At 38.7% G+C, this 12,059-nt stretch overlaps 1 protein-coding gene across 1 annotated transcript in view; it reads left to right on the forward strand.

Annotated features, from left to right (window-relative positions):
• The first annotated feature begins 5,022 nt into the window (after positions 1-5,022).
• TINAG (tubulointerstitial nephritis antigen) overlaps positions 5,023-12,059 on the forward strand; it is a 36,452-nt gene continuing 29,415 nt past the window's right edge. The window contains exons 1-4 of the mRNA XM_066314952.1: positions 5,023-5,477; positions 8,121-8,184; positions 9,241-9,330; positions 10,874-10,988. Of these exons, the coding sequence (XP_066171049.1) occupies positions 5,108-5,477; positions 8,121-8,184; positions 9,241-9,330; positions 10,874-10,988 (639 nt within the window). The 5' untranslated portion in view covers positions 5,023-5,107. The remainder of the gene's footprint in view (positions 5,478-8,120; positions 8,185-9,240; positions 9,331-10,873; positions 10,989-12,059) is intronic.

The raw sequence follows: 12,059 nt of genomic DNA on the forward strand, positions 1-12,059 counted from the left end.
TCTTTGGCCTTGACTCAGTTTTAATGAGAAAATTGCTTAAATGTCAGGGAGTTCACAAGCTGAAGCTATGCAAAATGAGAAAAGTAAAAGCACAGAGAGAAGGATTTTGGTAGGATATCTCAGGGATAGAAAAGGAAAGAAAAATCTGTACCTTAAGGTATAAAAAATCCTTGAAAGTGGAGAATCACAAAGTGGCAACTAGGCAACACTGAGGACCAGCATGTTAAAAGGATTAAGATACAGACTTACTAGAAGCAGCTGAGGGAGCTGAAGGTGTTTAGCCTGGAGAAAAGGAGGCTCAGGGGAGACCTTGTAACCTTTTATGAATAACTGAAAGAAGGCTGTAGCCAGGTGGGAGATCAGTTTCTTCTTCCGAGTAGCAAGCAATAGGATAAGAATGGCCTCAGTTTGTACCAGAGGAGGTTTAGATTAGATGTTAGGAAAACATTTATTCACCCAAAGGGTGGTCAAGCATTGAAATAGGCTTCTAAGGTTAGTGGTGGATTCACCATGCCAGGTAATGTTCAATAGGTGTGTGGAGGTAGCAGTTGGGGACTTGGTTTAGTGGAAAACATAGTGATAGACTCGGTGATCTTAAATTTCTTTTCCAAAATTAATGATCCTATGATTCTAAGATTCACTGGTGGAATCAGGTAGGAGCACACAATTGAGATGAACACCAATATGTGCATGACTTCCTTGCAGCACCAGCACAATACTTTCTGACAGCTCATTCTGTCAATGAAATACAGTATAATCTTTGTCTCCTTCATCTCTGACTGGTAGATGAGGTTTGGGATTGGCAAGTTCACAGTAAACTTCACCTCTCTGAAGCTAAATGCAGCCATGCACAGGTAAATATGTTCACAATAGTCTTCACTGATGGCATAGCGAAGGTGGCATATGGTCCATCCTATATTTGGGTCACTGCCAAAATTTCCATACTTGATGGTGTTTCTTCAGAGGTTCCTATTCAGGTATGATCCACAATGACTGCTGCTACCTGTTCTGTAAGTCCTAAAAACACCTTTAGGAGAGCACCTGCAATTTTATGACTACATAGACACTGTGCTGGTTCATGGACAGCGTCCCCCACTCTCCACAGGCTGCACTGGACTGAGCCCAGAGTGGGCTGCCCTTGGCACAGCACAAGAGCGTGGCTGGCAGGAAGAATGAGATGGCATCTGCTTCCTCCAGGTTGACCAAGTGATGCAGCTGGCACAGGAAATATGCATGGTCAATTACTGTGGTGGGTAGAGCAAAAAGGCTGTGAGGCCATAGCAACCACATAATAATAATAATAATAATAATAATAATAATAATAATAATAATAATGATCCATGTAATGTATATATGTAACACCTATAAAGTAATTTCCTTTTACCTGTGGTTGTTGACTCTGAACTCTTGGGCATTAGTGTGTGTGCACCTCTGTGTGCAAGGAATGGGATTTCTTTGGCATGAACAATTTGGGTCCATGGCTCTTTATCTACCTCTGGCCCTAAATCTGTTGATTCAAATATCTGATGAATTGAAAGAACTGGTGCCAGAGACTGTAAATGACAAGTCACATTGTGACAGGACTCAGACATCTGATGAAATTTGTCCCATAAGTAACCATTATTCAGAGTTACCTGTAATTTAGATCAGCATCATAAGACTTGAGATAGGCAGCCGTGAAATTTTGAGCTAAAAGAGACACTGCTTGCTACCACAGCAACAACCCACAGCAGTGAGCTGTCAGGCTCTTGTCAAACAGGATGAAGGGATCCCCATTCCTATGCCTGCTCCAGACATACAAAGACTGAATTGACAGTGAAAAAATCACTTTAACACACAGCTTGTCTCTGCATAAACATATCTAAGAACTACTCATTCACAAATTGGGAGGATGAATCCTATTCTGCCATTAGTACAAAGTAGAGAGAATACATTGTGGGATAATAGTTTTGTTGAAGTAATTTTGCATTGACAACTTTCACTGCATTGTAAACATCAATAAAAAAGATTAGTAAGCATAAAGTACTGTGGCCATTAGAAATCAGTGATGCATTCTGTGGCAGGAGTCACCAGTTAAATTTCCATCTGAATTCAATTAAAGGGGTGGATGGTATGGTTGCAGAGTTTAAACTGCAGATAAGCAATTACTTGGATTCACTGATGCGTTGAGTCCTGGCAAATGACTGACCTGGGGTCTGGCATTGTGATTTCTTCCCTAACTGGCTGAGTGTCCCTTCATTTTCCTGGGATAAGGTCATAGTGCAGCAATTCCCCCTGCACAAGGCTTGACTCCAGTCTGCTTGTGGCAGCCAGGAGAAGGGAAGGTGTTATGGTTGCCTGGTGGGCATCCAGAGAGACAAGACAATTTAATTCTCCAAATTAAATTGCTGTCCATCATGGGAGTCCATCCTGGGAGTCACCTTCATCACCAAGAGTATTGCCAGCCACTGTGATCCTACCCTTATCTGAAGGTGATGAGATTTCCATGATGCCCAGTAGACTCAGTCAGACAAATTAGGACAGCTTTTGAGAGAAAGGCTGTGAAATAACCCTGATCCAGCTTTAAAGAAATTCTTGGACATTTTAACTTTTTTTTTTGAGTTTTATTTGTTGCTCCAACAATCATTCACTGGTATCAATATTTGAATTTCTGTCAAATGTGTGGTGTTTCCTGAAGCTCAAGTGTAAACATAAAGAACTGCTGTGAGAGGAGCTAGACAAACATTTTTGCACTTAACTAGACAAACATTTTTGCACTTAACTGTGCCAACTAGAACTAGTACCAGGACCCTGACTCAAAATCTTAGGACAGCTGTTATGCTTGGAACAGGCTAATCTTCAATGGAGAAAAAGGATCATGTCAAGCTGTTTCTAAATTGTTACAGATAATTCAGTGCATGCTTTCACACAGTGAAGACAGAGCTGCTTGGCTTACTGAAGAAAACACTAATAAAAAAATCTATTTTCTGAAGCACAATTGAATAGTTTTGTGGGTTTTTGAAGATTTGAACAGAAGCCATCAAGTGGAAAAAATGGGTTATATCAACTTTGTTGCAAAACAAAAGTGCTTAGAACACAAGTAGATTTTTGTGTTCCTTTAATAGAAATCTAACTCCTGTGTAAATGATTACCAAGCAAATTCCTTGCCTCTGGTTTATCATCAGCAGGTCTTTAAAGTTAAATGGAGATATGCCTGTTCGCTTAATCTGACTGACAGACATTTACCACATATTTTCTTATGCACCCAGAGCAAAGAGATATCTAGATAAAAGTATTTCTGAAGATTTGTAATACAAAGGAGATTTGAATTTTGCTAATGTCAGTGCCAATCAAAGGTCATTCTTTTGGAGCTGACAGAGCTGCACAGGTGTAAGGAAAAGAAATGAATTATAATTTCTGGAGACTACTTCACTGTTCCCATGAACACATCCTTTCTCATCTCCCTTGTATTTGTTGCATCATTGCAGTCAGTGACAGAATTAAGGTTGTCCAGATTTTTAAATTATGAACAAAACAATTACAAAAATGCAAAGCAAATTCTAAGATTAAGATCTTTGTACTATTAATGTGATGGACAGTGATTGCCTGTTGCTGACCTTGGCCTTTCTGTTATCTTTCACACAGGAAATTTCCTGCAGGAGAGAAAAATAAAAATTGTGTGGTCAGATGAAATTTTCCCTCATCTGCAGCTCCTTAGTTGTGACAAGGACAGTGTAGGAGGCAGGTCCAACAAAAGCACTGCTGGCAAGAAATTGTATTGAAGACTTCAATATTTGGATTACAAGCCCAAATGTATAAAATATACACACACTTTGCCTCTTAATGTCTCTACTATTCATGGCAGTGCATCCACACCAGCTGTGCTTTCAAAAGTAGCTGCCCTTTGATACAGTGTCTTCCCAAGCAGCCTAGCTGAAGTCACAAAGGGAAAAATCCCCTTGATTCCCTAGGAAACTACCCACCGTCATCTTCTCAGGTTCCTCTCACATGCTAAGAAATGGAGACAGAAGGATGACTGTTTTTTACCTCTGCTTGTTCAGCTTTGGAGAATTAAATTGTCTTGTTCAGATTTGAAATTGTGTGTGGTGTTTTTTTATTTCAGTTAAGCATTATGTGCTGTCTCTGATAGGAACTTCAAAGTTCTTTGATACTTTTTTCTGAATCTTTTTCTAGCAACAGTACCATGTATATTTCTTTAAGCCTGGTGTTCAAAAACCTGGAGATTACATATCAAGTAGCAAAGGCTGTTAGACTTATGCCTTATCCTTGATATCTGCCTTTTTTTTTTTTTTTCCCTGTGGATATATAAATACAGCCATTTACATTCTAAATAGCAATGAGCACTTATCAGTGGGTACTCATTATGTTAATTAGAATGACTGCCAAGTTCTTTTGACTACAAAAAGGCAGACCTTAAAAGAATACTTTTGAGTAATAGTTTATACTGAATATTGCCTGATTTTTTTTTTTCTGATTTTGCCCATAGTAAAACCAGTAAAAAGACTGAAGCATGTAAGGCTAAGCTAGATCACTGCAAATAAAATTGAAATGGGGGATGCAGGATAAGTTTACTGTGATAAACTTATGTCACTTATAAGTGATGTCACCCTGCTGATCAGAACAGAAAATGTAGATGAAATTAAAATCTAAATGTTAAAGGTTTTCTAATTATGTGGAGAACACGCTGGTTATAGGCACATGGAAAGAAAGAGACCTTCCTTTGACACCATGTACTCATTTCTCACATTGTTTTGATTTTAGAAGTCTCAAGTATAGAACTAAAATACTGGATCATATATTTGATATATGTTGAAACTTTGCTATAAATGTCCTCACCTGCAAGAGGTCGCACCAGTTTCATAATGATGAATACATAGTTATGGCTCTGTTTCCAGTACCTCTGTATCTTGGGCAAATAAATAAGTTTACAACATATCTGACTAATAATTAACACATGCAGAGTCTTCCTAGAAAACTGTAGTCAGCAGCTTTCTGTTCAGATTTCTTTTGGATTGCTAACTGGAGGTACTACATCTAGAGTTAAATAAACAGTTGCTGAGAAAGTGAAGGACAATAAGCCTCAGAAAAGGCTCCTAGAGGCACAAGAATGTGGCGTGAAATTCAGATATTGCTCTTATATTGCATCGCCAGTGAAGTTTCCATGGCAAAGCATCTTGATTCTAAAAGAAATGTCTCCCAAGGACTTTACTCTGTAGCAGACAGTGGTTCTGCTACATGGAACAGGATTAAAAGGAGTCTGTATCATGGAACATCCTGCAGGATACGAGGCTGTTGCACAGGAAGGGATGATGACTGCAGCTTTACCATTGTCTCCAGAGGAGCTATTTGTTACTGTGACCAGTACTGCACCTCAGGCTCTCCTGGGCCTGTAGACTGTTGTGCTGACTACTGGGATGTCTGCAACCACCCTGTGGAGCCCCCCAGGTCAGAGGAGCCTTGGCCTCCTCCAGCATGGGGTAAGCAGAGAGAAAATGCTCAGTTGGAGTTAGTGCATCGCAGTGAAAATATATGTAGAAGTAAAATTACTGGTTAGTCTCTAGAGGGTATAAATCCTGAAAATGTGACTAAAGGCATGGTGAACTAAGACACTAAGTGTGAAAATGGAGTGAGAATTCTACTAGCTGTTATTTCTTTGTCTCTAGGACATTAGCATTGATTTGATTGTTCTTGGACAGAATCTCAGTCTTGCTTGAAACTTTTCAGAGAACAACTTCATTGGCTCAAAATTACCATAAACTGAAAAATTTCAATGGGGTTGCACAAATTAACATGAAGTGAACAGTAAGCTCTAAATATTTGTGTCCATCAGTACAAACAAATCATCAACAAAACTGAGGGTTATCTGAGGTGCTCTGCAATGATTTTGATGCAGCAGAGCTTTCCTGTGAGGCACTGTTTTTCTGGCAACAGCTCAGGTGTGGGACTAAATGAAGGGATGTGCTTGGAACAAGGAGTAGGTGAAGGGATATGTTTAGAACAAGGATTTGTGGCATATTTTAGTTTGTGACTAGTTAGTTTGCAGTGGAAGTCCCTCCAGGACTACTCTAAACTAAGTCTGAATATTTTTAGTACAAAAGATTGGAAAAAAAAAAAAGCATTTTCAAACATCTGGTCCTCCCTTGACTTTTGAGTAGGCCAAATCTCTGCTGCTGAAGAAAATTTGGTATTGTGGATTTTAAGATTATGTAGCTTCTTACTTTCAGTACACCAAATTTGGGCAAAGATGTAGAGAATGTACCAAAGTTTCAAAAGCTTAAAATCAACAAAATACTACTGTGACTTTTTAAAATTAACTGTCTGTTTGCAGTAACCTTGCTGCTTGCAGTTCAGCACACAAAACACAAGCTCTTCGCAAGGCTGTGTTCTTAAGCACACAGCCAAAATCTGATAAGTAGGAGTGACAGAAATGCTGCAAAACAAATTTTATTTTCTGAAGTGTTTCTAACCATTTAAAAGTGTGTTCTAGGGCTCTATGTAAATAAAGACTTTTTTTAATTTTTATTTTTATTTGGTGTAGTGGTGTCTATTATTTTCAACGTGGGGTTTCTGTTGCAAGCTCTACATAAACATGTAGTTGTATTTGTGCTCAGAGCTGAGAGCTGGTGGGTCTACTTTGGCAAACTGCCTTATGGAGTTGGAGCACTACAAAACCTGCAGCAGTTTGCCACATGGTCACTGTCACAAGTCTGCCTCTAAAAGGTGGAACTGTAACAGAAGGTTTAGTTAAGGCAATAGGTGAGGGGTAATGTTTTTGCTGCTTTCTTAATCCAAATTTTTGCATTTGTGTTCACTGTTTTGTAACTCCTAATATACCTGCCAGGGGTAGCAATTATATTTACAGTACCTTTACTTGTCCTATAGATGATTTTATACTATTTTTTAATATGTCATCTCACAAAAAATCCTGGTTCTCTGATCTTTAAAAGTTGGAAAGTCTGCAAGTTTTAAATATCTCTTTATTGGATATTCATTGTGTAAGTAATTTAGAAGGTAAAAGGCAAATAATAAAGCCAAAAGTAAAGCAGGGGGAATAAATTGAAGGCCACATATGCCAAAGTACTTTTTACCTGGAAGATCTTAATTATGTAGGGCTTGGAGGGCATGTCTCTGTCCTGGCTACGAAGGAGGTGCAGGCGGCTGAGCCGTGTGTGTGGATCTGGGCAGACAAACTCCAGCCCTGGCCATGAGAGGGTCATGCCCTTCCTCACACTCGTGCTGGGGAGAAAAGCATGGTGCCCTGCAAATTTGCAAGTCAACACTTAAGCTTCTTGAAAGCAGAGGAAAAGGGAGTCCATGCCCTCTCAGTGGGGAAAGAAACATGGTGTCTGTAGGCTCTACTCTTGGAACAGGCAAAACACAGACTTGTGTGATAAATGTACAATGTTTGTTACTGACTCAATCCAACACATTGTGCCAGAGTTCTGGATCATTTTTCCTCTGAAGCTTTGACAATCAAATGCACCAATTAAACAATTTGTGTGGAAGATGTTGAAACACACTGAATTTTTTTTCTCAGTCAAGTGTTATCAAACAAAAAATAAAAAGAGAGAGGAATGTATTTTTTGGAGAACTCATTGCTCAATTTACATTTTATAGTGGGTTTTAGAGGGTGCATGAAACATACATTTGCCTTGAAGTGCAATTGATCTGTCTGTTTCTCAAATAGGAGCCAATCTGGCAAGGGAAAATAAAATAATTTATTACAATAGGTTTGGAATATTCAGTAGTTTTTTTAATTCTCTACATGTAAAAACTTATTTCTATTTTAATTGCCAATTAGAAAATAATATCTATTAGAAATATTTTTTTTTGCTACTTGCCTTTATTTGAAGATTTTTAAAAATTTATATGTAAGATAGTAATTTTTCAGTGGGTGTTTTGAATCTGACACTGAATTTATTTACTATGAATGATAATCTGTTTCCTGAAAAATAATATACATTAAACTGCCTTCATTACTTGGAAGAAATTGGAACCATATTCTTGACTTTCAACTAAATAATTCAAGCATACTGCATAAAACCAATTAATACAAGATTTTTCAGTAATTCACTTGAAGAATTATTTTATTTTCACACATCTATATGTTGTGTTGGCAGGTTGTTATAAAGATGGCCGATATTACGGAGAAGGAACAATAATTAAAGACAACTGCAATTCCTGGTAATGTTTCAGAGAACAGCAAATTGAATTTTATTTAGCATATGTCATGAAACAGAAATTAAGGTAGAGAGCACCTTTAAATTTATATTAAACACGTAATCAAATCAAAATGGCTGTGAAAGTAGTGCTAAGTATCAAGGTCTTGTGGAGGTAGATTACAGTCAATTTAGGAAAACAGCAAAAAAGGAAATGGGACTTTCTAAATAAGATATGGATATTTTACTTTTAAAATCTCCTCCTCAGTGGCCTAATTCTGTTCCTGCTCTGTTCCTGCTCAGTCAAACCTAAATAGAAATGGTTTCAGTCTAGACCTGGGCATTGACCTAAATGCAGATCAAACAAATATCATTAAACTTTGTGGAATCCTTCCTCCTTGGTGTTTTTGGGTTTCCTTAAATTCAATTTTTTTGCATTAGTAATGAGAACTTACATTAACCTGCAAGGGAAGTATATGTGTGTGTATATATATATATATATATATATGTTTGTGGAAAGGGGTGAATTGTTTGAGCACCCGTTTCTCTGCCTTGGGGCAGAAGCAGACAGTGTGGGCAGGGGAGCTTTGCTATCAGCCCTGGCTGCCTGAGCTTTGGCTCTCCAAAAACCTGCCGTACATTGGAGGGACTGGAATCCCAGGGCTCCAGCCCCATGTAAATATGGCTGGAGTTCCCACTGTGCTGACTTTATCCCAGGGTCTTTGGAGCACAATGTCTGGGGCCACAAAACCCTTTCTGGGTTTCCGGAGTAAAACTTCTTCAAAACATCACATGTTTTCAGGAGTGCAACATCAACATTACATTCCCAGGTTTGATCTCACAAAGATGGAAGCAAAATTTTTCGCATATGACCTTTCTCACAAACTGTAAACCTTCCCACCTTGTTCCAGCTCATTAGATGGCGAAGCAGGAAGAAATGATACTGTGTTCTCATAAACACTCGGTGACAATTATATTGTTCACACTTTTTTTCTGCCTCCATCTGCCTTATGCTGTTAAAGTGCATATTTTTCGATTGACAATTCCTTTTTTTTGTTTAATGATATTCTTGTCCTTTTAGCAAATGTTCCAACAGTCTCTGGAAATGTTCAACAGACGTGTGCCTTGTTCGCCAAGACTTAATTCAGCACATCAATTCTGGAGATTATGGGTGAGAACCCTTCTATTTTAAAGTTTTGTTATGCATCACAGTATTGCTCATTCTGTCTATGTGCAAATTACAAGGTACGTAGTCTTCCCCACCCCTTCCTTCTCCAAATACATTACAGGATTTTGACAGTAAGTGTGCATTTGTGAAACTTTCCTAAATCGCTGGCAGATTATAAAGCTTGAAATGGAAAGATACTGAACATTTTATGCTGGAAATAGTCTCCAAATTTAAGAGAATTTATTTTCTTTCAAAACATGATTTGCATCATCTTCCTCTATTCTTCACTGTGTTTATTACTTGGGATAGATATTTAAAGTAATCTTTTCTTCTCCCTTGAGAGCACTGTTCCATGTGACAAGACTCCAGGTAACACTGGAACAAGAGAAGATGCGCGCAATAGGGATCAGGTTATCAGAACTTTGGGGGCTTGGTGTTTTTCCTGCTAACAATCTCATTCTCCTGGCTAGTGCACAGGGATTAGGGACCCCAGTACTGGATCTGTGCCTTGGGAGCCTGCTAGCTGTTTATTGGCAGAGATACAGGGCCAACTTCCCTAGGATCTAGGGTGCCAATGAAGCCAATGAAGTTTGTCCAGATTTCAAGCTGCCATGGGTGCTGAAACATTTTGTACTTCATGGGAGACATTTAAACCGACTGAATTAGGATAAAAAACCAAGTTAGGCCTCTGGAGCCTGAACCTGTCTCTTGTCAGTGGTGACCAATGAGATTTGTCACAGGGTGACAGGTGAGATATGACCAACCTTCTCCATGTGCTTGCACTTTTCACTGACCACAGGGAGACCAAGAGCAATGAGGGCTGTTTGGGCAGCATGAATCCCACTCTTTGCTCTTTATACAAAAGCAAGAAAGAGAATGCTTGCTCCTGTCACTCACCCCTTATTGAGTGGTGAATTTCAGCGTGTTCCCAATGTGCACAGCTGCAAGGGTGGTTCTTTTTGTGTGTGTAGCACATAGAGTGTGCTACAATCTGATTTGAGTCCACCTGAGAGTGGGGAATACTTAGAGAGCCATGGGGAGCCCTTTCTCTCACAGTGGCTATTGGTATAAAACTCAGGCAGAAGGTGTCAGCTGGGCTTTTTGCTGTGTTTGCAGTATCTCTCTTCTGGTGCACCAGAGGTTGGAGGTGCACTGTAACTCACTACTTGAGGCTGCTAGTCCTCTGTGGGAGTCTGGGCTGGAGCATGACTTGAGCATAACTTCAAGAGAACAGTAACGCTTTGAGTGTCTCATTTGCCAGTACTACTCTGACGTGTTTCACACTCAGGTCCTACAGGCTGATGCCATGCTGACCCCAAATCACCACCATTTGTATAGTGCTGTGTTGCTCCATCCTGCACTTATCTGCAGTGTAAAGGCCCATCGATTATTTTCTCATACATATTGAATGCAAGCTTTTGAAATGCAATTTCAAAAATTTACTTCTGGATGCTTTTGCTTGTTGTACTCTAAAATGAGTAATGTGTTAACATGAGTGATATCTCTAACCTGGGTCTTATATTTTTGGTTTTCATCTTTGAGGAAGATGGAAAGCTGACAACTACAGTCAGTTCTGGGGAATGACAGTGGAAGAAGGTTTCAAAAAGCGCCTGGGCACCTTCCCTCCATCTCATTCTTTGCTGAATATGAGAGAAGCTCCTGTAAGTGTCATGTACACTTGCTAGTTTTCTTAATAACTTTATCACATGGAAAAATAAATGTGGAAAATCATAAGAGTATGATTCAGGGTTTTGTCACTAAATGTTTCCATGTTGAATGTGATGTTCCTTGAACAGTTCTACAAGTCATGGAAGGTCTGGCCCTATTGACAGAAATCAGATGAGAAGGAGCAAAAGAAAATCCTAATCACTGTGAAGCTCTACAGCAATATTAATTTATCATTTTAGTTCTCTTCCTTAAGGGGGGTCCATATTCTCTCCATTTGCTAATCATTGCACACAAAGCTGTAACCACAGAAAAATACATTTGGGCATAGCTCATTAGGGCTAACAGCTGAGACTAAACAGCAATCTTTGACAGAAGCTGTGAAAGCTTTTTTTTGGGTTTTGAACAAATGGACAGCAAAATTATGAGAATCACTGCAAAATGAAATGGTTCTCTACTACCAGCTTTCTAAACCCCTTGGCCATGGCAATTTTCATGACAGCTAAATTAAATTTCCTGTCATTTATTTATGCTGAAATTAGTTCTGCATCAAAGCAAATATACTTTAAGTTATGTACGTAGGTTAAGCAACTTAAGAAAAAATACAAGCAATTGAATCCAGAGTGATTTTTCCAATGCTTTGGATCAGTTACTTAGTTTCTTTCTTAGAGGACACAATTTATGGAGTTCACTGACCAAAAGACCCTCACCTAACTAGCTCACCAGAGTGAAATTAGAAGAAGCAGAAGTATAAAAAGATAGATACAAGGTTTGCAAAAGCATTGAGTATAACAGGTATTTATCTTTGCCTTCAATATAGTTCAGGGAAGTGATGCCATTTGATTATCTATTAGAAGCCAATTGTTGATGCTTGTTTATTTGCTGTCGTGTTTCTACAATCAAAACTAAACTTTCCAAATAATATTAAAGGTGGTAATATAAAGAGCAGTCCCTTAATGAAGCTTTCAGGTGAACAAAATATCTTTTCTCATGCCTGATATTGGATTTACACAAATTTTATAAGTTTAATTAATTAATATATCTAGCAAGTACATTTGTAGGAGACC

This window comes from Sylvia atricapilla, chromosome 3 (assembly GCF_009819655.1).
Source record: "Sylvia atricapilla isolate bSylAtr1 chromosome 3, bSylAtr1.pri, whole genome shotgun sequence".
Classification (NCBI taxonomy): Eukaryota; Metazoa; Chordata; class Aves; order Passeriformes; family Sylviidae; genus Sylvia; species Sylvia atricapilla.